This window comes from Alternaria triticimaculans (assembly GCF_023758025.1).
Source record: "Alternaria triticimaculans strain BMP 0046 chromosome Unknown scaffold_2, whole genome shotgun sequence".
Classification (NCBI taxonomy): domain Eukaryota; kingdom Fungi; phylum Ascomycota; class Dothideomycetes; order Pleosporales; family Pleosporaceae; genus Alternaria; species Alternaria triticimaculans.
Window position 1 is genome coordinate 2,542,344 of NW_026055959.1, and position 25,785 is coordinate 2,568,128.

The following is a 25,785-nucleotide window of genomic DNA, read 5'->3' on the forward strand; positions in this document are numbered from 1 at the left end:
GCCTAAAGCTAGTCCATCATGAGACCAAACTGGCGTCGCAAACGCGCGAGCAGGAAAAATGCATAAAAGGCCACTGCGCATAATGCAGGATGGGTATACAAGGACGAGCCCTACCGCCTTCCCCGTGTAATAAGACAAATTTGCGCCCACCGGGATATGATGAGCAAGGTAAAGGAAAAATTACAAACGCCATAAGGACTTGTCCGATCTGCGGAAATGAATACCAATGGCGCAGAGTTGGCCGAAAGCAGTCGTCGAAAAAGCGGACAGGATAGAGATATGTCGATAGATGAAACAATGAATGCGAACGACTGCTTCTCAAAACCCAGAATGAGTGCCGGAAAGTCGAAATTACTGGAGATCATAGCGGCAGAGGATCCGTCGGTTCAACCCTCCAAAGCAGTGCTCCTAGAAAGATTCGGGTGGGCTCGGCATGCCATGCGCGCTACCATCCTCTTTCTCTGGCTCTTGAACGCTATGATTCTCTCTTTGCACCGGTTCAAGCTTCAGCTTACCGATGGGTTTACCAATGCCCTTCATGAAGCCACCCTGATCGTTGCCATTGTCATCCTTCTCCTCGTCCAGCTTACGCTTTTTACGAGCCATTTGTTGCTGCTCTCTGAGAGGGCGTTTCCGAGGACTGGAGATCTTGCCTGTAGGTGGCAAGCGTGGCTTAGGGAATCGCTGCTTCGGAGGAAGATCATCATCCTCGACAAGCGGCTGGCTGTTGTTGTCATGGAGTTTACCCAAGAGCCAACTTTGGAGAAGACCAATCTGGTTCTCAGCGGTCTGAACGGTGACAGGCTCGAACTTCGGTGGCTCAGGCATAATGACACCAGTAGTAGTAATATTGCTGTGAATATTAGTAAGAACCTCATCAAAGCATGTCGCGAAACATACCTGTTGTCCTGCCTGGCATATGCATTGTGCACCCTGTTCTGTAGTAGATGCAACGGGACGCTGGAAGTAAGTCCGAACTCGATGTCAAGACCGAGCTCTTTGAAACCGAAGAAGTCTTCGCCAATGTCTTCTGCGAAGTCTCCACCCACGAATTGCTCGCTACCGTCGTTGAAGGCACCGGCCCCGTCAGCACCGGCGTTATCCATAGCTGGTCGCAGGAGTTCAGCGTAGTATGATCGCATCCTATCATGCATGCCACCGAGCTTGGTACCAAGCCTCTCAACATCGTCCTTGACATAAGTCTCGAGAGACTCAAGATCGACACCATTGGCGTGCAAAGAGTGAAGGACAGCTTCTTCTTGAGTAAAGCGTGGTGTCCAACTTGTAGCCTGTCCGTTGGGAAGAGTGATGGGGACATCTGACTTCATCTTCGGTGTTTCGCGATATACCCCGAGACTTGCAACAAGATTCTGGAAGAATTTCGCCGCAATGTCAGTAACGGCATCAAGAGCTGATGGCTGGAACTCTTCGAAACCAGCATGATAAAAGACTTTGCCAACGCTGCGTTGTAAGGCGGCGCGACAGACATAGGGGGCCATGATCGGCCCATCCTCGGATGTGACTGTTGGCTCGATGTCTGCCTCGTGGAAAGGTTGCGGTTCATATCGTTGAAACTGGTTTTGGTATAGCTATACGAATTAGCGGTCGGTATATTCCTTCGAATTTCGGATACAAACTTACCTGCGATTGGATCTGCATCTGTTTGACGATGCCGATCTTTGCGCATATCTTCCTGGTTTCTTGCAGTATGTGGTTGTTGTCATCGAACTTGTGAACCAAAGCACTGTCTGGCGATACGAACTGCCCCTTTGGCAGAATACGCATGTACTCCTCAGCCTGAGGAATGACATAGCCCTCGGCGTCTTCAACCCATTGCAGGCGTTCAGAAAGGTCGGGAATGGCGCACACAGGGTCGTAGTAATCCGGAATCTGGCGCTCCTCTTCCCCTTCGATACCCTCGGCGAGTGACTCACCAGCAGTGGCCTGAACGCCGTCTTTTCCGTCCGGAGCGGAGACGGCCCCGCTTGCAGTTTCTTCCTCGATAGCTTGCTTTCGGTGTCGTAGCCATCTTCTCATGCCAGCTTTTGTGCGTAGAATAGCAGGTTCATCTGGCTGTAGGTGGTCGTCACGGAACAGTCTATGCCTTTCTGACGCAATGATTGCTCGATCTCTTTTCGTCACTTGTTTCCATGTTTTGTATTCCAGATCATCCAAATCAGCATCCTCTTCCAGAACATCACTGACCGAGATACCAGTGCCGTCAGCCTCCGAAACGTCGGCTTGGCTACCATTCACGCCGTTTCGCGAAATGCTGTTCGCTCCCAACGGTGTCAATGTACCGGGTGGGGGAGGTGTCGAAAAGCCGTTGACGCTGCCTTCCATTTCGGAGTCTGCTCGAAGAAACTCGTTCTTAAGATTGGACACTGCGTTATTGAGAGATGGAGCTGATGGTTTTGTTTCAGGTCCCGGTGTGTCCTCCAGACCTGCTGGAGGGGCCTTTCTTGCTGTACTTGAGCCTTTGCCTCCCTTGCTTGGTGCCTTTCGTCCTCGTGAAGCCATGATAGGTTCTTCGTCTTCACTATCGTCGGCGCCGTCGGCATCTGCATCGCCATGACGCATTCTCCGTTCCTCTGCCTCGACTTCTGCACGATCGCGAACAGTGATGTCCGGGATAAGGGGTACGAGCTTCTCGGTTTCCTTCTTCATGTGTAGTGCCTTTTTCCGGAGAAAGTGACTTGGGTCCGCGTTGTACTTTAAGCAGTTTGACCATATGAGCATAAGATCGTCGACGAATTCCTTCTTGGACTTGTATTGGAGTTGCTTGAGCTTCTTCATCATCGTGCCAATATCCATGGGCTGCTTGATCACGTTGTAGTAGTCCGGTGCCTCTCGTTTGTTGACGCGTTGAAGGAAGGGGTGAGCATGCTCGTTGGCCTTGAGTTCCATGAGAACCTTCTCTGTACTCTCGTATAGTTCCTCCTGTCCAACACGTTCTTCGTTTGCCCATTTACTCCTGTTCTTACGGACTTCGCTAATAAGGCTTCGGAGCTGCGCATCAGTCGCGTGGACTTTGTCTCTTTGTGCGTCGATACGGGAGATGAGGTGCTTGAGTGTGAGACTGGAGGCGCCAAGGTTAGTGGTGCTGAGAGTGCCTTGCTGGGGGGCGACGACGACGCTGTTGGGGGGTGCATTCGCAGGCGTTCCGGACGTTTCTATCTCTACTTGACGGTCGAGTTCGTCAAGCTTCTGCTGCTCTAGCATGGCGTCACGATCACTTTCCAACGAGTAGAACATTGTCTGGAAGCTCCGCCTGGCCGCATCCTCGGTCGCAATCTTATCCTGTTGTAGCTTCTTGCGCACATCGTCTGATGTCTTTGTATGGTCCGACGAAGGTGTCCCGGTCCGGTCGTGACCTGACTTGTTCGATATGGAAGGAACGCGGAGGAGGCTTGGCGTGCTGGGAGCGGCAGCAGCAACGCCATTGGCAGCGCCTTTTGAGTGTAGCGGCGAGGTGCGGGTATCGTCTTCGTCTTCGTCGTCTTCATCGTCGCCATAGTCGTCTTCGTCGATTGTGCGGGTCAACTTCTTCGGGGTGACGGCCGGTCGCGCGTCATGCGCCGCCGCATCCCCGGATGACGGGCGCGGCTCGTTGTCCAGGGCATCAACAGCATCACCCTCGTACGTGCCACCGATCACTGCAGAGAGACGCGCTTCTGTGCGTAGAAACTGTTCGCGCCATCGCGCCGCGCGGGGGTCTTCCTCTCCCACCATGTCTCCGTCCCCCATGTTGATCGCGTTGGAGGCGTTTGACATGGCCGCCTCATCATTCAGCGTCGCATTGGGGGTGCGTAATCGAGTCGCGTTGGGCGGTTGGTGCAGGTAGCGGGCATGGCTTGGGCGTTCTCGCGACGATGGAGGATATGGGGAAGCGCTGAAGGACATCGTCGTCGTCGGCTGTGGGGGGTCTTGGCGGTTCGCGACCTACGGGGAAGGCGCAACCAGAGGGCGACGTCCCAACTGGTCCAGGTGTCGCAACGCGATAAAATCAAGCATGGAAGGAGCTACCGGTCGAGTGAAAGGTTTGCCGATGACTGCGAGATGGAAGAGGGTATTGGGGCTCGCGTCTTGATGGCCACAGATACGGCCTTTGATGAACGAACGTGGTGTTAGGGTTGTAGGTGGATGGGGGCTATTCCTCGTCCAGCCGCCTTAGCGTTCTGCGCAGTCCAGGGCCCGCGTCACCTACCTACTTCCCAATATCAAAGTGCTGTGACTGCTGTATGTACGCATCGCAGTGTTTCTACCATCAAGATCAATTACATCTACGCCAATGTCTTCGATTTGTCCTCGATCGTCTTGCGCGCACTGACTTGGCTCCGACGGTGTCCCTAGGGGGTACCTAGATTACCATTACTTGCCAACTTTGAAGTATCGCACGCCTTCTGGGCCAGCACAGAGAACTACTTCGATGACTTTTGCTGTTCTTGTCCTTGCAAGTCCCTAAAGAGTGGCCCGAAGTTATTCGCTGGACATGATGCTACATAGGTATGCTTGCCGTCGGTACGACACCCGAGTACCTCTGGGGTACATCATGTATGCAGCTCAGATCGCCTACAGCCCTACCTATGCTACCTGATAGTCGCACACCGTATATCATCGGGTAATCATTCAGAGCGATCAGGTTTCCAGATATACACCTACCGTATCAGTAATGCAGCACCATCGAGGAAGGCTTCTCACGCATCTGCCCTGGCAGCCGAGACTCTCCATCCCAAACCTAACCTCAAATGTAGAAATAGCGCCAGGTACACAGATCACAGACCTGGGGTCAATCAAAACTACCCGCCCCTACCCGCAGCTTCCTAGGTTGTCGATTTTCACAGGTTCCACACGTGATCGACAGCGGGAATACCGAAAGCCGTTAGCCGCTTTCTGCAAGCCAGTTCCGCCAGAATGCCAGCTTGTGGCCGCATAACGACGCTTGGTAGCTCTTGCCGCCCGCTGACTGCAACTCTCCGATTTTTAGGGCTGGAAATGCTCCTCGAGTGCTTATAGTCGCTGCTATACAAAGTCACCATGCGCATCCGGAAGCCATTTGCTGGTAGGTCGCACTTGCTGTTTCCTACGTCAGAGAGCTCGAGGCACAGCGCTCAAGCAATCAACCTGGGAATGGACGTGTTCCTCGAACTTGCGCTCTGCTTCCGTATCATACCAAGCTAATGTCTATACAGGTGCCTTCGTAGCCCTCATCTTCATCAGCGCCGGCGCCGGCTTCTCCCCACCCGATTACAAGATCCCCTCATACAAGCAATCGGATAAAGCACTACACTTCATCGCCTTCTTCCTACTCACACTATGCTTTTACTGGATACTAGAAACGAGTAGGAGGAAGGTCTTGCAGCTCACCTTTACCGTGTGCACGATTGGTCTGGGAGTCGCAAGTGAGGTCGTACAAGGGCTGTTGCCTGTGAGTCAATACATGGGAGGAACAATTGTACAAGAAGCTGACACATATCAAGATACATCGCGACTTCGATTACTACGACATCATAGCCAACGTTCTCGGTTCGCTCCTCGCTCTCGGCCTATGCAATTGGTACCACAAGCGCATGCTCGAGCGCAAACGGGCTGCGCGCGGATATACAGCCGTCGCGGGTGACGAGGAGCGGGATATTGAGTTGGGCGAGAACCCCGAAGGTCAGGAATCTGGTGTTGTCAGAACTACAGTGGACGAGGAGCTTGAAAGATGGGACGAGAACGCGGAAGACTGGGAAACAACCGAACCCGAGCCGTCGAATGGAAAGAGTCTCGAAGATGGGGGTGATTTGGGCGAGGGCAAGAAGCGGAACGACTAAAATGACGGCATTCTACGATGTTTGGGACAACGAATTGGCTAGAATTGGCGAAATGGAGCTTGGGATATTGCAGTTCCTCATCATGTTTGGAATGCCATCTAGGTTGCATACCCACTGTGAACGCAGAGTGAGCTCGATCATCAGGACCTTATGCGTAGTCAGTTCCCAACGTAACATCACCGCAGCAAACGTAGGGTTGGTGCAAGTCGACTTGGATATTCGTTTACAAGTTCATAGCTAGCTCTCGGTGCTGCTTAGGCAGGCAATCCGAGCGAGCATTAACCATGATTCGTCATTTAGTCTGCCCTTCCTTCTGGAATCATGCATTTTCTAGTATGACATTCCGAAAGAACCCTAAGACCCCACACCAAGCGCCATGATCATTCCGTTTTCGAACCACACTCCACTTAAGCAGTGGTAGTCTTAGCAGCGGCCTGGTTGGGGTTGATCTTCTTTCCGTCCTTGTTGTACCTGACCCTTGGGGGAGGGGCCCTGTTGCGGCGGCCTTCGCGCGAGCGGACACTGCGAGTGTGTTAGACATGGGCTCAGCCGAATCCTCGTGCGGGCTCAACGTACCGGACGATCTTGCCGTGGATAGCGCAGGAGACGCAGTACTGGAGCTTCAGGTACATCTTGGGGACGGTGTACTCGGGGAATACGGAGGCATCGGAGATATCACCTGCGTGGCGTTAGTCTTCAATTCCCCAATGCCGCCCCTTCTGGTTTGTAGTGTGACGCGGTGCGGGCGTGGCCGGGAGACGTACGGATGGCAGCGGACTCAACCATGTTGCGGATGGTGAATCTCTTGATTGCCTTGTCCTTGGGTGTGCATCGCGAGCAGTTGGAGCAACGGATGGGCTTGACGTGGCCGCGACCCTTCTTGTTTCGGCCGTTGGACGCTCGCTTCTTAACCATGGCTGCTGATTCTATCGAGTTGTGTGAGCGGAGTTGTGGGTTGAGGGAACACGGGGAGCGTACTGAAGATGTATCTAGAAGTCAGCGGTGGGGGTGTTGTCGTGAGAGTCGTTCCTTCCTGACGTCGCGCACTGTGTCGACGAAATTCGCTTAAGCGGATCTAATCTTATCTCTTGGCGTACCGCGCTAGCCGCAACGACCCAAGCACCCTTTGCGCAGCTTCACTGTAAAAGTGAAAACAGAATCTGAAGGGATTCTAAATTTCACTATTGTCTCTATTGTTGTCCTCGGAAAGTAGGAATACGATTTCACTCATGAAAAGGCGCTTTGGCAGTCATGCAAGGACCAGTATGTTACGCTACCAACTATACTGATTACCCGAAGTTCTTTCCCCGCCGTCATAAAAGCTTCGAGGACATCATGAGAATGATGTGACTGTTCTTTCTCTCTTCGACGACTTGAATAGTGTTCCCGAAAGAAAGCATAACGACAGCGTATTTCTGCGGGACGTTTGACTACTTATATTTGAACTTGGCACACCCTAGAGCCTACGTTCTCGTCAGGTTGCCTACTTTGCATATATCCATCTTAATGTAGGCTGCAGACCCGTGAATTTTCCTTGTAGGAGGTGGAAGTAAAATGTATTCAATCTTGACTGCCAAACTGCTAGGAAACACCCAGGGATCTATGGGATATCAGGTTATAACAAAGGAAACAATGCATTCTCGCTCATACTCCAACACAAATTACCCAACGTCCACCCAAATCTTACCGACTGGCGCGGCCAAGCACAAAGACACCGACGATGACAACAGCTAGTACACCGATAGCTCCAGGAAGGAGAAGGTCGTTTGGTACACCAGCAATGATCTCTGGCTGTTGCGATATAGGTACTGGCTGATTACGGCCTCGTGATCTTGGCTTCTCTTCCTCTTCGTCAAAGTACTGTCTACGTTCGCGAAGAGACGACTCAGGCGGTGTGACAGGCTTGGGCAGCGCAGGTTGTGGGTTGACCTCGGCAGACATTGGTGCCTTTTCAGGATGGTGCACGAAGAGATCTACCTTCTCGCGATGTGCCATGCGGGATAGACTGACAGCCTCAACGAGATCGTCGTTGGTGGTGATGGAGATTGTGTCTCCCTCGTTGTCGAGATAGCTCAAAGCGAAGCCACCTCGGGAAACCTTGCCGTCATCAAAGCTCGGTACGCCTCCTATGGCCTCGACCTCTGCACCAAGCTTGTTCGCTACATTGTGGATGAGCTCTTCAATACCAGCAGATACAACGACCTGCAGACGGTGAACGCGACCACTTGGAGCTTTGAACTTGAAAGGGAATGGCATATCCTCCATATGAGAGGGAGGAATGCTGGCGACAGCAGATGCGTCTGGTGAGTCCCCGTGATGAGAGGCAGACTCGTTGGGTAGTACGCTATCGCCACGATCCATTAGGCCAGGGCGATCGTGGTGGGAGACGTAGGAGCGATGGTCGTGGACGCGACTCCCACCCTCGCCCGACATCATCGACTCGGTCTCATTGTCCAGAGACAGCCAGAACTTGTTCCACGCGGGACCTTCGCTGTCGGTCGTGCTGATATTGTTGATCTTCAAGGAGTTAGCAATGATACTTTGAGAAGCAGAAGTGGGCGTACCTGATCAAGAGTGGCATAAGTCAGCTTGAGAACATCGACCATTCCAACAATCTCCCCTGCGTCGCTCATGACAGGCAAGTTGAGGTAGTGACCATCTGCAATAGTCAGCAATTTTTCGAAGAGCCTTCGATTTGGACCACTTACCATGCATCTTGCGCAGAGCGGACTGGATACTCATGTCCATAGGCGCAAAGTCGGGATGCGGAGTCATCACTCGTACGACACTGCAAGTCATCGGGTCGAGCCCCGCGGCAATCACACGCAAGACGACGTCCTTGCTGGTGAAGATACCGGTGATGGAGCCATTGTCCTGCACCAGAACAGCGGTTGTGTGGTTCTCCTTCATGAGTGACGCAGCTTCCTTGACGGAAGTGCGCACGGATACGGTTGTTGGGGGCAGGCCAGTCAAGACAGACTCGAGAGTAGGACCAGACATCTTCTGACGAATAGCCTCGACGTACTGAATGATCTGTTGCGGCTGACTGGAGCCCATCTCGGCCTGCACACCCTCCAGAGCATCGTACAGCTTGCGCGAGGAAGCGTAGGCGCGCTCCAACTTCTCCATAGCGTCGTAGAAACATTTGGTGATGTCCAAGATACCGGAAATGTCGTGGTTTTCGTCCTATCCCACGTCAGTTCACCCGCGACACATTTATAGCCCAACATACCATGACGGGAAGGTGGCGGAAGCCCTTCCTGACCATGAGATCCAGAGCATCGGTCGCGCTTGTGTCGGTCTTTGCGCAGAGGGGGTTCTTGGTCATGATCTCTTCGATGGTGACATCGCGAGCCTTGATACCGGCGCCAACGACGCGGAAGGCCAGATCCTTGGCCGTGAAGATACCCGCAATACGGTCATCGTCGTCGGTAACTAGGACACAATCCTCGCGCTTAGCTGCCATCAACTGCGCAGCCTCGGCGACTGAGGTGGAGGGCTTGATCTGGAGTGCGGGGGAGGGCTTCAAGGCGAGGACAGTGCCAGGCGGGGCTTTCTTGGAGGGTCGCACGCGGCCGCTGGGGTTCTTCTTTTTGTTCAGGTCGGTTTCGATCTTGCGGCGGATGGCCTAGGCATCATGAGTATGTGGCAGTCCATGGCAAGCAGGGCAGCTTACGTCGTCGCGCTTCGACATTTTGGCACGACTGGCGCTGAGCGAAGAGCCGCCCGCATCGCTCTGGGCAACATGAGAAGCATGCGTCTCGAGAGCTGCTGGTCGCGGGATCCCCGAGGGGCTGTGGGGGAATTGCTGGGGCGGGTGCTGGTTCTTGGGCTTGGGCGTACCGCGCATAGTCCCCGTATGCGACATGTTGCTTTTGACCGAGACGTGGAAGTCGGGTTGTTGGTGAGGGGTCAATAGAAGCAAAGTCGTGGTTGCCAGGGTAGACGCAGAAGGCGCAAGCGACGAGGCTAGCTAGACCGCTCTTCCCCTGGCCTGCTGCCATTGCACATGCGCCTGCTCGGCCTACGGGCGACTGCCTGCAAAAGACCAGAATTTTAGCTCGGGCGCGGGCTCCATCTGGTCTGTCCTACTGCATGGCCTTTGTATCTAACCTCGGAGGAGCTTACTCTGAAGACGGCTGTACCTAGACAGCGCCTATACAGCCTACTACAACAAGGTAACCAGATTCAAGGATCTAGCATTGCTGTAGGTTTCGGGGTTCCGTACTTGAAGCTAGATCAAGGTTTTCCTACTCCTATCGTGACAGGTCACGCGCGTGGTATCTCCCATGAACAGGATGGCTGGCCATGTACCCAGCCGCTGACTGATTCATCTTTCCTTTCACTAACAGTACACACGGTACTACACCAAATTTGCAGTGCCGATTGTGTTTTAACATATATGAGCCAGCTGGGTGGTTTCAACAGGGTCCATGCAGTGAATGCTTCGTGAGTCGGTGTACCCCAGGGCTCCGTAGCCTTCAAGGATACGCTAGCTGGCCAATGAGTGGAGTGACACACTTTTTTGGGCCAACACTCTCCCCCACCAAAACATCGATCAATGACTTGAGGCGAAACCACACAAAGCACCAGTCTCTGCCGCCGAAAGATCGTGTCTGCACCGAGATATACGCTGCCTCGTCCTGCATAGTTCCACTGCAGCAGAGGCGCTCCAACACGTCACACGCGCTCCGCAAGCAGCACCACCAGGGACCAAGCGACCGTATTCCCTTGTTGCCTGTGAACAACACCACGCTTCCTGGGCCGCTGCCCTCCACTACCAATCTACGTATACGATATGTCTGTCCTCCCCGCCGAGGTTCACACGGCGCTGGCGACCCTACTGCAGGGCCTCCAGTCGCCGGATAACATTCAGCGCACTGCTGCCGAGCAGCAGTTGAATGACGAGTGGGTTGCTCAGAGGCCCGAGGTGCTCTTGATGGGCCTCTCGGAGCAGATCGAGCTGGCGCAGGATACCTCAGTAAGGGTCCCGCTCGGTAGAAACCCTGGGTTCTAGCTTACAGGCTGTGTTAGACACGGACGTTCGCCGCCGTCATCTTCAGGCGACAGTCGTCGAAACCGCGAAAGGCGCCCTCAGGCCAGACCGCCGACCTCTTCTTGACCCTCAACGCCCCCGAGCGCGAGGCCATACGCGCGAAGCTGCTCCATTGCCTCGCCAACGAGACCGACAATTCAGTGCGCACCAAGGTTGGAGATGCTGTTGCCGAACTCGCACGCCAGCACACAGATGAAGGTACGAGGAAACGGGACACGCTACAGAAACATGTCTAAATTCATCTAGGCGTTGCATGGCCGGAGCTTCTGGGCGCGTTGTTCCAGGCAAGCCAGTCCGCAGACCCCGCGCAGCGCGAGAACGCCTTCAGGATATTCTCGACAACCCCGCAGATCATCGAGAAGCAGCATGAGGACGTAGTCTTGACTGCCTTCAAGGGCGGTTTTGCCGACAGCGAGACATCGGTTCGTCTTTCGCATGCACCTGGAAGCCCTCGACTTACATCTCACAGGTCAAAATCGCATCCGTCGAAGCCTTCGCGTCCTTCTTCCGCTCAATCACCAAGAAGGCCCAGTCCAAATACTATTCTCTCGTCGGCGAGATCCTCAGTATTCTACCCCCGATCAAGGAGTCTGGCGATGCAGAGCTCCTCACAAAGGCCCTCATCTCGCTCATCGACCTTGCCGAAGTTGCGCCCAAGATGTTCAAGCCTCCGTTCAACGACCTCGTTCAGTTCAGCATTTCCGTTATCCAGGACAAGGATCTAGGAGAGACGGCTCGGCAGAACGCGTTGGAACTCATGGCGACCTTCGCGGATAACGCACCTCTGATGTGCAAGAAGGATGCCAACTTCACCAATGATATGGTTACTCAATGTCTGTCTTTGATGACCGACGTTGGAGCTGACGATGACGATGCCGAGGAGTGGAACGTGTCAGAAGACTTGGATGAAGAAAGCGACTCGAACCATGTGGCTGGTGAGCAGTGTATGGATCGCCTGGCAAACAAGCTCGGTGGACAAGCCATTCTGCCCCCAACGTTCAACTGGCTTCCGCGCATGATGACTTCTTCGGCGTGGCGCGACAGGCACGCTGCTCTCATGGCGATATCAGCCATCTCCGAGGGTTGTCGCGAGCTGATGGTTGGCGAGCTTGACAAAGTCCTGGACCTCGTCTTGCCTGCGCTCCGAGACCCCCATCCACGAGTGCGATGGGCCGCTTGCAATGCTGTCGGACAGATGTCGACTGACTTTGCCGGTACCATGCAAGAGACGTACCACCAGGTCGTTCTCCCCAACATCATCCCCGTCTTGGAGTCTTCGGAGCCTCGCGTGCAGGCGCACGCTGCTGCTGCTCTAGTCAACTTCTGCGAGGAGGCTGAGAAGAACATCCTGGAGCCATACCTGGACCAGCTGCTTAACCACTTGCTCATGCTTCTGCAGAGCCCCAAGCGTTTCGTACAGGAACAGGCCCTGTCTACTATTGCCACCGTTGCGGACTCCGCAGAGGCTGCCTTCTCCAAGTATTACGACACGCTTATGCCTCTTCTCTTCAATGTCCTACAAGAGGAGCAATCCAAAGAATACCGACTTCTCCGTGCCAAGGCCATGGAGTGCGCGACGCTTATCGCTCTCGCTGTCGGCAAGGACCGGATGGGCCAAGACGCACTCAACCTTGTACAGCTGCTCGGACGGATCCAGAACAGCGTTTCCGAGGCCGATGACCCGCAAGCATCCTATCTCCTCCACTGCTGGGGCCGCATGTGCCGTGTTCTAGGACGGGAGTTTGTTCCTTTCCTTGCTGGTGTCATCCCACCACTGACCGAGCTTGCTGGAGCCAAGGCTGATATCCAACTTCTTGACGACGAGGAACAAGTTGCCCAGATCCAAGATGAAGAAGGCTGGGAGTTGGTCCCGCTCAAGGGCAAGGTTATTGGAATCAAGACCAGCATCCTTGACGACAAACACATGGCTATTGAGCTCATTGTCATCTACGCGCAAGTTCTAGAGGACGCTTTCGAGCCCTACGTCAACGACATCATGGAGAAGATTGCGCTCCCAGGCCTAGCTTTCTTCTTCCACGACCCCGTGCGAGTGGCATCAGCCAAGTGTGTTCCAGCGCTGCTCAATGCGTACAAGAAGGCCCACGGTCCGGAATCTACACAACTGAGCGAGCTGTGGGGCCGCACCGTCGAGCGTGTCCTCGAAGTGCTCAGCACTGAGCCCGCCATTGATACCCTCGCCGAGATGTACCAATGCTTCTACGAGTGTCTAGAGTGCATTGGCCGCAACTGCCTCACCAACGCACACATGACGACCTTCATTGAGTCCGCTAGAAGCGTGCTTCAAGACTACCACGTACGCGTAAAGGAACGTCTAGAGGAGCAGGCCGAGAATGATGATGGCGAGGAAGCTTCGGAAGATCTGTTGTTTGCCATAGAAGACGACCAGACGCTCCTCTCAGACATGAACAAGGCGTTCCACAGCATTTTCAAGACCATGGGCACAGCGTTCTTGCCTTACTGGGCTGAACTAACCCAATTCTATAGCTTGTCCGCTGCTAACCCAGACCCCACTCAACGCCAGTGGGCGATTTGCATCTACGACGATGTGCTCGAGTTCTGTGGTCCAGAGTCGTGGCAATACAAGGACCAGATTATCCAACCTCTCATCGATGGTATGCAAGATGACGTCCCTGCCAATCGCCAGGCAGCAGTATACGGAATTGGTGTTGCAGCTCACAAGGGTGGAGAGAACTGGTCCGAATTTGTTGCGGCGTCCCTGGAGACGCTCTTCCAGGTTACACAGAGACCAAACGCTCGCGCGGACGACGACATTTTCGCGACAGAGAATGCTTCGGCTGCAATTGCCAAGATCCTACACTACAATGCGAGCAAGGTCGCAAACTGGGACAGTGTCGCCGCTGCCTGGATGGATACGCTTCCCATCACCAACGACGAGGAGGCTACACCATACGCCTATGCCTTCCTAGCTCAGCTGATTGAACAGTAAGTTAATTTAGCGCCACATCGCGAATGCATGAGATCCACACTAACATCTTTCAGACAAAACCAAGCTGTGTTCTCTCAACCCGCAAAGGTCTTCAACTACGTTGTGCAAGCCCTGGAGGCCGAAACTTTGCAAGGACAGACCGCGAACCGCGTTGTCGCATCCGTGAAGGCTCTGATCCAGGCGACCAGCACCGATCTTGGCCAGGCTGCCGCGACTTTGACACCAGAGCAGCAGCGTACTGCGCAAGCCTACTTCAGCTAGAGGCTGACTAGGCCGTTCGTAAATGGTCAACTTTATGGACTTGTGGAAGGAAATCCACATGGGACACGATGCATGAGCGGCGTTCGATTCGGAATTGTGACATGACATCAGCACGAAGACACGATGAAAGAGCATGACGTGAGGGTCTCTGGGCCTCGTCATTGGTAACAAGGCTGGCGAAGTATAGAGAAGCATCTTTATCACGCCGGAGTGCTTGTTTTGGTTAGGACAGGTTAGGTTAGGCGGTTAGGTCAGGTCCGGTCCGGTTTTACACATATTCCCCCCAAGTTTCCCCTTCGTCCCCTCACCCACTTCGATCGTGCCATGGAATGGACTACGCTGGACCAGTTTAGTGTAGAGAAATGAGCCACCATTATTCAAGAACCTTCACTCTGCAAGCGCCACGAGTCGCAATGACATCTTTACCTCAATCCTGAGAATCTCAAAGCGAGATATGAATGTATATGCAGTATCGCCTTTGTAGCATCATGGAACGAAAAAGCCTCAAATTGCTTATGTATTCGAAGCATCAACGCCGGCCGGTCCATGTACGGCCTGGATTCGCTATGCTAGAAGGGGATATAAACACCAAAAGCGCCTCGAAGATATACAGCACCGCCTCAAACGACAACAAACGGTTCGTCTACGCGCCCTCACTACCAAACTCCTTTGTCCACTCGGCGCTGCGGTCCAAATCCTCTCTACTCACAGTCGGTCTTGAAGCCTTGATCGCCTTGACGAAGTCCTTGACCTTTAGAGGTGGCTCGAGCAACTGATCGCCGTCTAGGTCTGTCCATGACTTCTCCTCTGCTTGTGGATCACCAGGTGAGCACGGCGTCCACTTTGTTTGGCCGTCTACCTCCACGGGCTTGTAGTGTGTTGCTGTCTGAATAAGTCGCACGGGCTGCATGAGCGCGTCTTGTACCGCAATCGAAATATCAGACCCAGAGTATCCCTCACTAAGCTCGGCTAGCTTCTTGTAGTCGGCCTGGCTCAGCTCGCAAGGTGTGTTGCCAACCGCAAGCTCGAACATCCTCATCCTGGAGGGCTGATCTGGCAGACTAATGTGGACTCTCCGCTGGAATCGTCGTCGGATGGCAGAGTCGAGTTGCCATGGGATGTTCGTCGCACCAAGAATGAGTACGCCCTTCGAATCTTTACCGACACCGTCCATCTGCACTAGCAGTTCTGTCTTGATACGTCGTGATGCTTCCGACTCGCCCTCACCTCGAGGTCCGCAGAGCGCGTCGATCTCGTCGATGAAGATAATCGAGGGTTTGTTTTCGCGAGCCATGCCGAAGAGCTGTTTTACGAGTCTAACATCATGTCAGTTGCCGCGTCGCGCCGAAGTGGACTGTTTCACCTACCGTTCTGACTCGCCCATCCACTTGCTGACCAAATCGGAACTGGAGACACTGAAGAATGTGCTATTCGCCTCGGTAGCGACCGCCTTTGCCAGGTAACTCTTACCGGTACCAGGTGGCCCGTAGAGAAGAATACCCTTCCATGGTTGTCGCTTTCCCGTAAACAAGTGAGGAAACTTGATGGGTAATATAACGGCCTCCTTGAGTGCTTCTTTTGCCATCTCCAGACCTGCTACGTCTTCCCATCGAATGTTGGGCTTCTCGGATAGGATGGCGCCAGCGAGCGCACCGCGGAGCTTTTTCGAGTCGGCGTCTTGTTCGCCTTCGTCCTCGTCGCTGTTAGAGGTTAGTTGCGAACTCTCGGCAGGCGTAGACTTGATATGTACCCTCCGCCCTTTCCACTTCCACCTGCTGCTTTGCCGTTTGAGCCCATAGCTGCTGGCTTCTTGCGATTCGAGGCGTCATTTTGGTTCAGGTGTTGTTTGAGCTTCTCGGCGCGCTCCATGTATTCGGCTACCTTGCCGCGGATCATATCCTTGGACTTCTGGTTCTTCTCCCCTACTGAGCGTCAGCATGTTTGCCAATCTACAAAATCCGGCCAACGTACATTTGAGAGCGAGCATGAACAGTTCGACTGCGCATGAAGTTAGCATCCAAATTTACATGGTCTATATCTTGTGGTACTGACGAGCACTGTAGTACAGCTGATACGCCTTCTCATATTCGCCCGCCGTGTCCGTCTCAATTGCCTTTTTGACCGTCTCGATGGCCCGGCCGAGGAAGTCGGCGTTGCTCATTGTGAAGGCCGGAGGTCGGTGGAGGCTTCAGCGAGCGTGATTCCCGGAGCGCGCGTCGGCTGGTGTGTTGGTTGATCGATGTATGGGCGGCGGAGGGCGATCTGAGTGGGGCAATCGCGTGCAGGCTGCCTGTGGTTCGCGGGGCCAGGGCGACTATGTGAGGCAAGGGAAGGATTCGCAGCTTGGATCGACGATGTTCAGACGAGGGTGCGCTCGAGATTGTTTCGCGTGAACGGGCTTTGCGGTCGTACACGAGAGGTGCCCGTCGCTCCAGGTACGGCCAAGGCACCTAGCCCCGCGTTGCTTCTAACCGGATTGAGGGAGTTCAGCATCCCACTCGCGACTTCCGAACGAGACTGCACCAAACTTTGCAGCACGCGTCACTCAGCATCACCAAAGCCATGGCAGACGTGCAAAAGAAGCTGCAGGCGCTGTCTGACAGCTATCAAGGCCTCCAGGCTGGTAAGCCGCGCCCAAAGATGGCCAATCCCTAGCTAATCTCGGAACAGAGCTCGGAACTGCAGTAGAGGCTCGCCAGAAGCTCGAATCGCAACAACAGGAGAACAGTACCGTCAAAAAGGTATGCGGAGATTGCGATTGGTCTCGGATCACATACTGAAAGTGGTCATTCCAGGAATTTGACATCCTCGACGACGATGCAAACATCTATAAACAAATTGGTCCAGTACTGCTGAAGCAGGACAAGACGGAGGCAGTCATGTCGGTCAACGGTCGCCTCGAGTTCATCGACAAACAGATGTGAGTGGGTCAGTTGGCGTGACAAGTCTCTTCTGACTGGATGCAGCAAGGATATCGAGAAACAGATACAGGGTATACAAGACAAGAGTGAGAAGATCAAGGGCGAGGTATGTTTTTCGAACGTGTCTCGTTACGCGGATTGCTAATTCCCAAATCAGATTATACAAATCCAGTCGGCAGCACAGCAATCACAGCAAGCAGCGGCATCATCATGAAACTTTGAGCACGGCAGATGTAAAACAACAAGATACCCAGTTCCACCGAGAAACACTTTCATCTACGTCCAAAATTCTTCTACAGTGAGGCTCTCTTCTGCTCCGTGGTGACTGGCGTGTGGCACTATTGTCGGCCACGCTGCCGCCTATTCTTACACTCAGTAATTTAAGGAGGATGGCATCCAATACCAGAACGTCTGGACAATCTTGACTAGAAGGTATACGAAGGAACTTCCCTGTGCGTGGCTAGACCTCGCTACTAGTGGCAAGAGCGAGAGTAGCCAGCCGCAGCCCAGCCCAGCATTCCAACACTTTGAAACTCTAACCTTACAACACTTCTCAAGGACTATCTTCATCCACCTCATCGCTATTTTCCGACATATCGATCACCCCATTCAAGAGACAACCAGACAGGTGCCCCGAAGTCGACATTGCCTGAAGATGTTCAGTTTGTAGGTTGTTCAGGCACTGTAGCCTTCTTAGCTTTTTCAGATACTGGTAATTCGCGGAAACAAAAGCTGCTTATCATTATTGATAGCGACATGCCTGTAGCCTACAAGGGGGTAGAGGAACTTGACTTTGTGTATCACTCATTATTCCAAAGAACCTATAGTTGGCGAGGATTTGCTAGAGCCGTATGAACTGCAGATTAAACAGATCGATGTCGACCACGTTGTCTATAGTTAGTCGCGCCTCATCTTCACGCAACCAATCGCCGCCATGTTTGTCACTCACCCTCATTCACTTCAGAATGGATCGTTCTTACATTCACATTCACCTGTTCGCGGAGCGTTGGAGCGCTATCAATGCACGTTTGACGACACGTAGCTAACCATTTGAGGTTAGCGCATGCACCTGCGGGCATCAGATGTCGGATCAGGCAACAGTGGGTCGTCTCAGACGCTCCTGCAATGATAGAACACGACCTGGAGAGGCACAACTTTTGTATCCGTGGACCCGAACGACTAGTGTTAGCAGCGGGCAGTGCATGAACACGTCTCGGGAAGAATTCCTTTTGTTTCTCGGAGCGTTTGACGGCGCGGCTCGCCAATAAGAAGCACGGCACCGCAGAAGCTGTTACAGAAACGGTGCGCTTCTGGCCGTCTATGCTATCGTGTGGCTAGCACGCTGTCGACGCGTTTGCTCGACTCGAAACGGCCACAGTGCCACAGTCGGTCAACTGGTGGGCGGGCGTGTGGAGGTGTACCATGGGGAGAGGCGAGGGATTCACAGGCAGCTGCAGCCGTGACCGCCCTTGACACAATCGGAGATAGCCATGCAAGCCATCCAAACAGAAGGCTTGTAGTCACGTATGCCGCGACTATCTGTAACAGCTGAGGACCAGGCTAGATCTGGCGAGCCGTTGCTTCAGCCTTGCGCAGGGTTCCGTGATTGGGCGCGCTAACCCAACGCCGCGGGCTTTTCGACGGACTCCTGGCAGCGAACACTCCTCTGGCCGTCTTCACACTCGACCTCCTGTCGCTGAGCTTCCCTTCTTTGTACCTTGATATATTACGCTGTCTCTTCTTATTGCCCGGCCTGCCTGTGCATCGCAGCAGACCGCATCCCTGCACAAGTGTCAGCCTCCCGCGAAACTCATCGAGCTCTCCTTTGAGGCACAGGCAAGTTCGCGCTCCCACGAGCGTCCGACGTTATACTGACTTGAGGCAGCTGGGACTGCAGGAGAAGACTCGTGTGCAAGCATCAATACCTTCCTTCGTGCTCCCGCCCAGTCTACACTGTACGTGTGCTAGCATCCGGTCTGCGAGCACTTGGGCCGGCCGTACTGACAAGTTGCCAGAATTTCACCCTCTACACTTGAACCCGCCGTCGACCACTTTCACCGCCGCCATGTCTGCCAGCCACATCGCCGCCAACAGGAACAGCACCCCCGAGGGTTCCAGCTCGCTCCGTCCCCCGCAAGCCCGAACCTCCCTCGGCGCCAACCACCACCTCCGTGCCTCAGCTGATCTAGGTGGCTTCCCCTCCCCGCTTGCCAACCGTGGCATTCGTCCCGCGTCTGAAATCTACTTCGGGCGCAACAACACGCAGTCGGGCAACCCGGATGAGATGGAGCGCGCTGCTCAGCAGTGGCTCGCCGACATCGATCAATATGAGAACACACTCGAAGAGATGGCGACAGCCACTCTTGACCAGGACTTCAAAGACGAGCTGAGCGCTATTGAGCAGTGGTTCCGCGTCCTTAGTGAGGCCGAGAGAACTGCAGCCCTCTACGCTCTCCTCCAGCAGACGACACAGGTGCAGATTCGCTTCTTCATCCAAGTCTTGCAGCAGATGTCCAAGAACGTGCCCATGTCGGGCGTTCTGTCCCCTGCCAACTTTGGAGAGAAAGGTGAGCTTGACAACACTCACAGGCTACTTTTCATGCTGACGAGCGCTAGATCCCATGACGCAGAAACTGAGCGATGCCATGAGCAAGCTCGGCACTGGCGAAAACCGTCATTCCATGGGCCTCGGCCGTCCGCCGCCATCCCCGGGTGCTGGAAAACGCAACTCGGGCTTGGAGACATCCCAGATCAACCGCATGTTCCCGGACGCCGCGGCTGCCATCGCCAAGCAGAAGGCTGAGTTCACCGATGTTGTCGGTGTTGCGCCGGCGTCCAACCGCAATAGCACCGTTGGAGATCGTACTTCTCTAGCGGCTCCCACCATCTCCGCCCCTGAGGACAGCAAGAGAGAGAACAATGCTCCGCCAGCATCACCCTGGAACGAGGGCGCGAACCGTCCCAAGTCTTCGGGCCAGCAGCAGCACCAGCAGCCACCGATGGGCCAATTCACTCAGCCACCTCCATCCGCCGGTCTTCGATCTCCACGTCTTCCTCTCCAGAACGATAGCAACAATGTCCAGACCACCACTTTGAACGCTCTCGAGGCCAACTCCTCCAACATGCCGCTCCTTTCGCCTTCTTACAACCCAGGTGGAAGCTGGGCTTCCCAGTTGAGCACTCCCATGGTCGCCAATTTCCAACAGTCGAACAACCAGGCCGATATGGTCGCGAACGCTACTGCTATGAAACTGGCCGCGTTGTCTACAGTCAACAACCGCATCCAGCTGGACGATGTACGCAAATTCCGCCGCGCCCGATCTTCTGACAACGGACCCATGTCCCCCGGCATGCCTCAGATGGGCAACGGAAACATCCTGATGACAAACGAGCTTGGCCAAGTATTGACACCACAGCAAGCGGCTGCTCTTCAGGCCCAGCAATTGGCTGCTATGCAAGGCCGCCGATCTCGCCCCAGCTCCCCCGGCTTCGCAATGCAGGGTCAGGGCATGGGTGCCATGGGCAACTTCACATCGCCTCAAGCTAACGGGTTCTTGGCTGCTGACTACGGCGGCGGCATGATGAACAACGGTATGGGCGCTCTCAACCTTGCTCAGTTTGGTCTTGCCGGCGGCAGTAATGAAGGTCATGGCTTCCTCGGCGACAACATTGATCGCGGTCGATCTCCCCGAGGCCGTCGCGGCAGCTCCAAGCCCCCGGAGGATCCTACCGACCCTGGTCTGCTTTCGGACATTCCCAACTGGCTTCGGAGTCTCCGTCTGCACAAGTACACAGACAACCTGAAGGATCTCAAGTGGCAGGAGCTTATCGAGCTCGATGACGAAGGCTTGGAGAAGCGTGGAGTCAATGCTCTTGGTGCACGTAGGAAGATGCTCAAGGTATGCAACGCCATTCTTCTAATGTACGGAACCCGATAACTAACATTGTATTGCAGGTCTTTGAACAGGTCAAAGAGGCTCAAGATCACGGCAAGCTGCGTTAAGCTCGCGGCTTCTTCATTCTGCTTCATCGCCTTCGATTATAGATATACGACCGAAAAGCGACAACCCCAGCTGGTACGGTTTATTGGCCGTCAGGTCTGGAACGCATATGATTACATGTTTTGTGCATTGAGACCAGAGACTTGGATGTTGCTACGTTGGCCTGTCGTATCACGAAGGCTGATTGTGGGTTTATAGTGCGATTATTTCTAGTTTATTGTAGTAGGGTAGAAAGGCTTGCGAATGTACGGGATTAATAGTGACACTATGTGTGTCAGTTGAACTCTTGAATGTGTCGCACCCGAGTGCTTTCTGTTCATGCCTAAACCGTGTTGAGAATTTGTGGTTTTCAACGTAACATCTTAATGAAGAGGGAGCGGCCCCCAATGCTGATGCTCATCCGACTCTTGCCGACTCGGCAGGCGCCCAACTTGACACGCTGTGTAACCAGTCAGATCAGCCCTACGCGTCGTGCTCGTCTTCCACTCACCGGAATGTATGATTATTTTTGGATAATCTTGACTTTGACCTTCCATGGTTGGCGCGCAAGATCTCCTTTGGCGGTGTCCCCAATTACGGCCGTGATCCCATCGCAACCTACGCTCTTCCTCTTGTTTTCCTTCAACCATGGAGCTATCGTCGGATCCGAAACGAATTGAACGAGTAGTGCTGGCCTGTATCCAGTGCCGCAATAGACACGTAAAGTGTGACTCCACACAACCCGCCTGCAACCGATGCAGGCGCGACGGGAAAGAATGCATCTATCAAAAATCTAGAAGAGGAGGTCTCAGCAAAGCTGCACTCGCGGAGCGACGTCTACGACTGCAACAAGAACCCAAAAACTTGACCAGCGGAAAAGTTCAGTTACCAGCGCCATCCCCATCCGACCAGTCTAGCCTGGGATCCTTTGAGAGCGGTTCATCAGGTTCTTCCATACCTTTTCGTGAACGGAACGTTACCCAGCAAAGTCGAATGATTTTCCAAGTCGACAATGAACGACTCATCGATTTGTACTTCGAATATTTCTGGTCTTCATGGCCAGTTGTACTGCCTCTCCACTATCTGCAAGCCAGGCGCCTGCACGGGAACCATGGAATGACCACACTAATATCCGTCTTGGAATGGATCGGATCAATCTACGCCCCTTGGACTCCATCGAAACCCTACCACATGACAGCATTAGAAGCTGTCACGTCGCCCGACCTGGCGCATACACCATTCAATGTTCAAGCGCTGCTGCTATTTGCTCTCGCTGAGTTCCACAGCATTTCCAGAGCCGAGGCTCGTAAGCATCTGGATAAAGCTATCACAATTGCATTGGAATTGCGTATGAACGAAAGAGACTTTGCTCGAGCGTATGGGGAAGGTAGCGGTGTACTGGAAGAGTGTTGGAGGCGAACGTTTTACGTACTCTACATTGTGGATCAAAACTTCGCCCTTGTCACCAACACGCCCTTCTACACACTACTTCTCACATCGAACAACGTTGATTTGCCATGCGATGATGAATACTTTGAGTCAGGGGTATGTCGAGATGCTGCCCAGATAGAGGTGAGAGCTGACATGAGCAGAACATCCCGCCTGTGATGACGTGGGCGGAGTACCAGACCCGTGAGTTCGCAGAAATTGAGATTGTTTATTCCTCAATCGTATATCTTTACGACATCGGAATGGTCATCGCTGGCAGTAAGTACAGACCACAGGTGGACGTACCCAATGAAAGCCGTTATCTACTTCGTATGATGCCTAACAGTTCCAGCCATGAAGTCTTTTATCGACACTGCTATATTTAGCGAAACGATGACCGAGAACTGCGACATGAAATTGGCGATTTGGTCGGCGATGCTGCCGGCTTGTAAGAAAGACCCGCTTCGACCAGATGGTCAAGTAGATGAGGTGATGTATGCCACACCGTCAGCCGGACGAAAACATGATCGCTAACGATACGTACAACAGGTACATGGCACATATGTGTGCTGCAATGTAATTCGTTCCTTCATGCACTGCTACTGTTACGCTAACAAAGACAGAGTCATCTCAACACTGCATAGGCCCTTCTCGTCACTACCTCACCTTCCTGAAGAGATGACCACGCAGTCTTTTCTGCCTCCTTCTCCCTTTACGCTGACACCAAAAACTGGGCGAAACACACATACCGCACGTGTGCTCAAGGCGACCGAAATGCATACCAAACTCCTCGCAATACCATGCGCTCTCGAAAAGCACAATGTTTTTATTATGTGCCTAACCGCGCAACTCGCGGCAGCACAAGTGTCTGTATGTACCTATCTATTGGATGGGCATGCGCTGTCGATAGCGCGGGATCGTGTGCGTCTCAGCATCGGCTTTCTGAACACAATGGGAACTATATGGCCACTTGGAATGAAAATGGCGAAGGAGGTTCGTGCGATCGCACGGTCAAATCTTGCCGGTACCTGCGTCCAGCATACCGTGAGCGTGGATATAGAACCTGCGTATTAATGTAAACCTAGTTTTATTTACTAAGACGCTAGTCTAGAAGTAGATTTTTTTTTTTTATAATACTACTCTTCTATATAAATAGTAAATATTATAAAAGTCTAAAACTAACTTATAATACTAGCTTTAACTACTTTAACTATTTTAAACTAGTTATATACTAAACTTAGTAAGTAGTATATTTACTAAGCTTACTTTTTACTACTATACTTTTTTTAAAAACTTTTTTTTAAAATTTATTAGCTACTACTTAGTAGTAAGTTAAAAAAGTAGTACTTTAATTATAGCTACTTTTTATATATAAAAGTAAAAATAACTTAGTACTATAAAGTTAAAAACTCTACTTTAAAGTATAAACTAATTATATACTATTATTAAGCTACTTAAATATATATAAAATTATTTTAGCTACTTTTATATCTTAATAAAGTAGCTATACTTTTTTTATTTTTAATTTTTTAAGTATTACTTTAAAAAAAGTAAGTAAGTAGTAGAAAATTTTATACTATAGTAAAAAATTAAAATATAAATATAAGAATAATACTATAAAATTATTAAAGAAGCTAAAAGATTAATAAATAATAAGCTAGATATTTATTATTATAATAATCTAGTTATTTATTATTATAATAGAAAGTTTAAGAAAAAGTAGTAAATATATATTTTATAAACTTACTAGTTAAGCTTTAACTTTAGTTTTATAGTATAAGCTAGAGCTCTTAACCTAGACTCTCTAGTCTAAGTTAGAATAACCTATCTACGTACGCTTACTTAATATAGCTCTTAAGCCTACTAAAACTATATAGTATTTTAGGCGCCTACTATCTTAAGTAGCTACCTAGCTAGTACCTTTATAATATACTTATACCTATATATTTACTTATATCTATACGTCTACTTATATCTATATATCTATTTATATCTATACGCTTATCTATATCTATATATTTATCTATACGCGCTATCTTACGTACTATATAATACCTAATTACTCTATACTATACGTATTATATTATATTATACGTATATACTAATATACTAAATATAGCTTTATATTTAGCTACTTTTATAAAAATACTATTACTAGTAATATTATAATACTATTACTCTTACTATTATATATAATTACTCTACTACTTATATATAAATACTTATACTAATATAATACTTAACTAATATATTACGCGCGCTTTATAAGTATTACTTAAGTAATATAAAAGTATATTTCTAGACTATTCTATACTTCTAGCTCTTTTATAAACTTAGCTTTAGCGCTCTTTAGCTTCTTACTATCTTTATTTACTTTTTTAGATAATAATTTTAGTAGTTTCTTTTATTCTACTATAAAGGTATTCTCTATATTATTTATATTACCTATTTTTTATTAGCCTACGCTACGTAGCTATATATATATATATATACGCTATATATCTACTTATCTCTTTATATTCTTAAAGAGCTACTTAAATAGCTTAAGTACTACTTTTAACTCTAGCTTTAACACGCTAGTTATAGTTTTATTCTTCTTACTAACTCTAGTAGCTTTTTTATATACTACTATCTTTTTATTAAAAGACTTAAAGTTTACCTTATTTATAATTCTATTTAGATATACTTTTAATACTACTTATTATTAGCTATATATATATATATATATATATATATACTATAAAAATACTTACTAGTTATAACTAGACTAAGAATAAAAGAAGGTATTATCTTATTACGCTTATAGTTTATTATACTTATAGCTTATTTAATACTTTTAAATATTTAGAGTTTTTATAAATATTTAAGAATACTTTTTTTACTTTAAAGTTCTTATAAATAATATATACTTCTTTACTACTACTTTCTTATAACTAGACTACTCTCTTAGCTCTTACTCTTTAAGCTTTTTCTTCTACTTTAGCTTTTTAGCTACTACGCTTTAAAATATAACTTAAATTAATTTAAAATACTTATTACGTTCTAGCTACTTAACTTATACTTACTATAATTATACTTTCTATTCTATTTATAGCTACTATAATTACGCTTACTATCTCTTCTTAGTATAAGCTATTATAAAATTTATTATACTAACTTATTATAATAACTTATTATATATTTATTATAAAGTTATTCTTAGCTACTATAAGTATATATAAAGATAACTACTTTAGATAAATAGCTTAGTAAACTACTATTACTAAATATCTTTTCTTTTAATATATATAACTAAAGTACGCAAAAAGACCTCTTAGGCTTAAGCGCGAAAGACAGAGAATATAGAACCTGCAGT

General features: G+C 50.7%; 8 protein-coding genes across 8 annotated transcripts; 4 read left to right on the forward strand and 4 right to left on the reverse strand.

Moving 5' to 3' along the window:
- Nucleotides 1-408: 408 nt before the first annotated feature.
- On the reverse strand, nt 409-3,903 carry J4E78_002516 (uncharacterized protein; the record flags this gene model as incomplete). Its single annotated transcript, XM_049363162.1, has 3 exons — nt 409-853; nt 901-1,589; nt 1,642-3,903. 3 exons carry the CDS (start codon nt 3,901-3,903, stop codon nt 409-411), a joined length of 3,396 nt encoding a protein of 1,131 aa, XP_049225754.1.
- Nucleotides 3,904-5,037: 1,134 nt separating this feature from the next.
- Nucleotides 5,038-5,816, forward strand: J4E78_002517 (uncharacterized protein; the record flags this gene model as incomplete). Its single annotated transcript, XM_049363163.1, has 3 exons — nt 5,038-5,062; nt 5,193-5,428; nt 5,481-5,816. 3 exons carry the CDS (start codon nt 5,038-5,040, stop codon nt 5,814-5,816), a joined length of 597 nt encoding a protein of 198 aa, XP_049225755.1.
- A 407-nt stretch (nt 5,817-6,223) lies between these two features.
- Nucleotides 6,224-7,047, reverse strand: RPS26 (40S ribosomal protein S26; the record flags this gene model as incomplete). Its single annotated transcript, XM_049363164.1, has 4 exons — nt 6,224-6,338; nt 6,393-6,495; nt 6,581-6,742; nt 7,044-7,047. 4 exons carry the CDS (start codon nt 7,045-7,047, stop codon nt 6,224-6,226), a joined length of 384 nt encoding a protein of 127 aa, XP_049225756.1.
- A 452-nt stretch (nt 7,048-7,499) lies between these two features.
- J4E78_002519 (uncharacterized protein) lies at nt 7,500-9,684 on the reverse strand (the record flags this gene model as incomplete). Its single annotated transcript, XM_049363165.1, has 5 exons — nt 7,500-8,333; nt 8,381-8,475; nt 8,525-9,002; nt 9,049-9,444; nt 9,493-9,684. 5 exons carry the CDS (start codon nt 9,682-9,684, stop codon nt 7,500-7,502), a joined length of 1,995 nt encoding a protein of 664 aa, XP_049225757.1.
- Nucleotides 9,685-10,614: 930 nt separating this feature from the next.
- J4E78_002520 (uncharacterized protein) lies at nt 10,615-14,101 on the forward strand (the record flags this gene model as incomplete). Its single annotated transcript, XM_049363166.1, has 5 exons — nt 10,615-10,797; nt 10,851-11,070; nt 11,119-11,294; nt 11,342-13,836; nt 13,894-14,101. The coding sequence occupies 5 exons, from the start codon at nt 10,615-10,617 to the stop codon at nt 14,099-14,101; spliced, it is 3,282 nt and encodes a 1,093-aa protein (XP_049225758.1).
- A 643-nt stretch (nt 14,102-14,744) lies between these two features.
- VPS4 (Vacuolar protein sorting-associated protein 4) lies at nt 14,745-16,262 on the reverse strand (the record flags this gene model as incomplete). Its single annotated transcript, XM_049363167.1, has 5 exons — nt 14,745-15,417; nt 15,469-15,801; nt 15,852-16,023; nt 16,073-16,099; nt 16,154-16,262. 5 exons carry the CDS (start codon nt 16,260-16,262, stop codon nt 14,745-14,747), a joined length of 1,314 nt encoding a protein of 437 aa, XP_049225759.1.
- A 401-nt stretch (nt 16,263-16,663) lies between these two features.
- Nucleotides 16,664-17,236, forward strand: J4E78_002522 (uncharacterized protein; the record flags this gene model as incomplete). The annotated part of the gene is made up of 5 exons (XM_049363168.1): nt 16,664-16,724; nt 16,772-16,842; nt 16,897-17,021; nt 17,068-17,128; nt 17,195-17,236. The coding sequence occupies 5 exons, from the start codon at nt 16,664-16,666 to the stop codon at nt 17,234-17,236; spliced, it is 360 nt and encodes a 119-aa protein (XP_049225760.1).
- Nucleotides 17,237-19,087: 1,851 nt separating this feature from the next.
- Nucleotides 19,088-21,025, forward strand: VTS1 (Flap-structured DNA-binding and RNA-binding protein; the record flags this gene model as incomplete). The annotated part of the gene is made up of 3 exons (XM_049363169.1): nt 19,088-19,589; nt 19,639-20,921; nt 20,978-21,025. 3 exons carry the CDS (start codon nt 19,088-19,090, stop codon nt 21,023-21,025), a joined length of 1,833 nt encoding a protein of 610 aa, XP_049225761.1.
- Nucleotides 21,026-25,785: the final 4,760 nt, after the last annotated feature.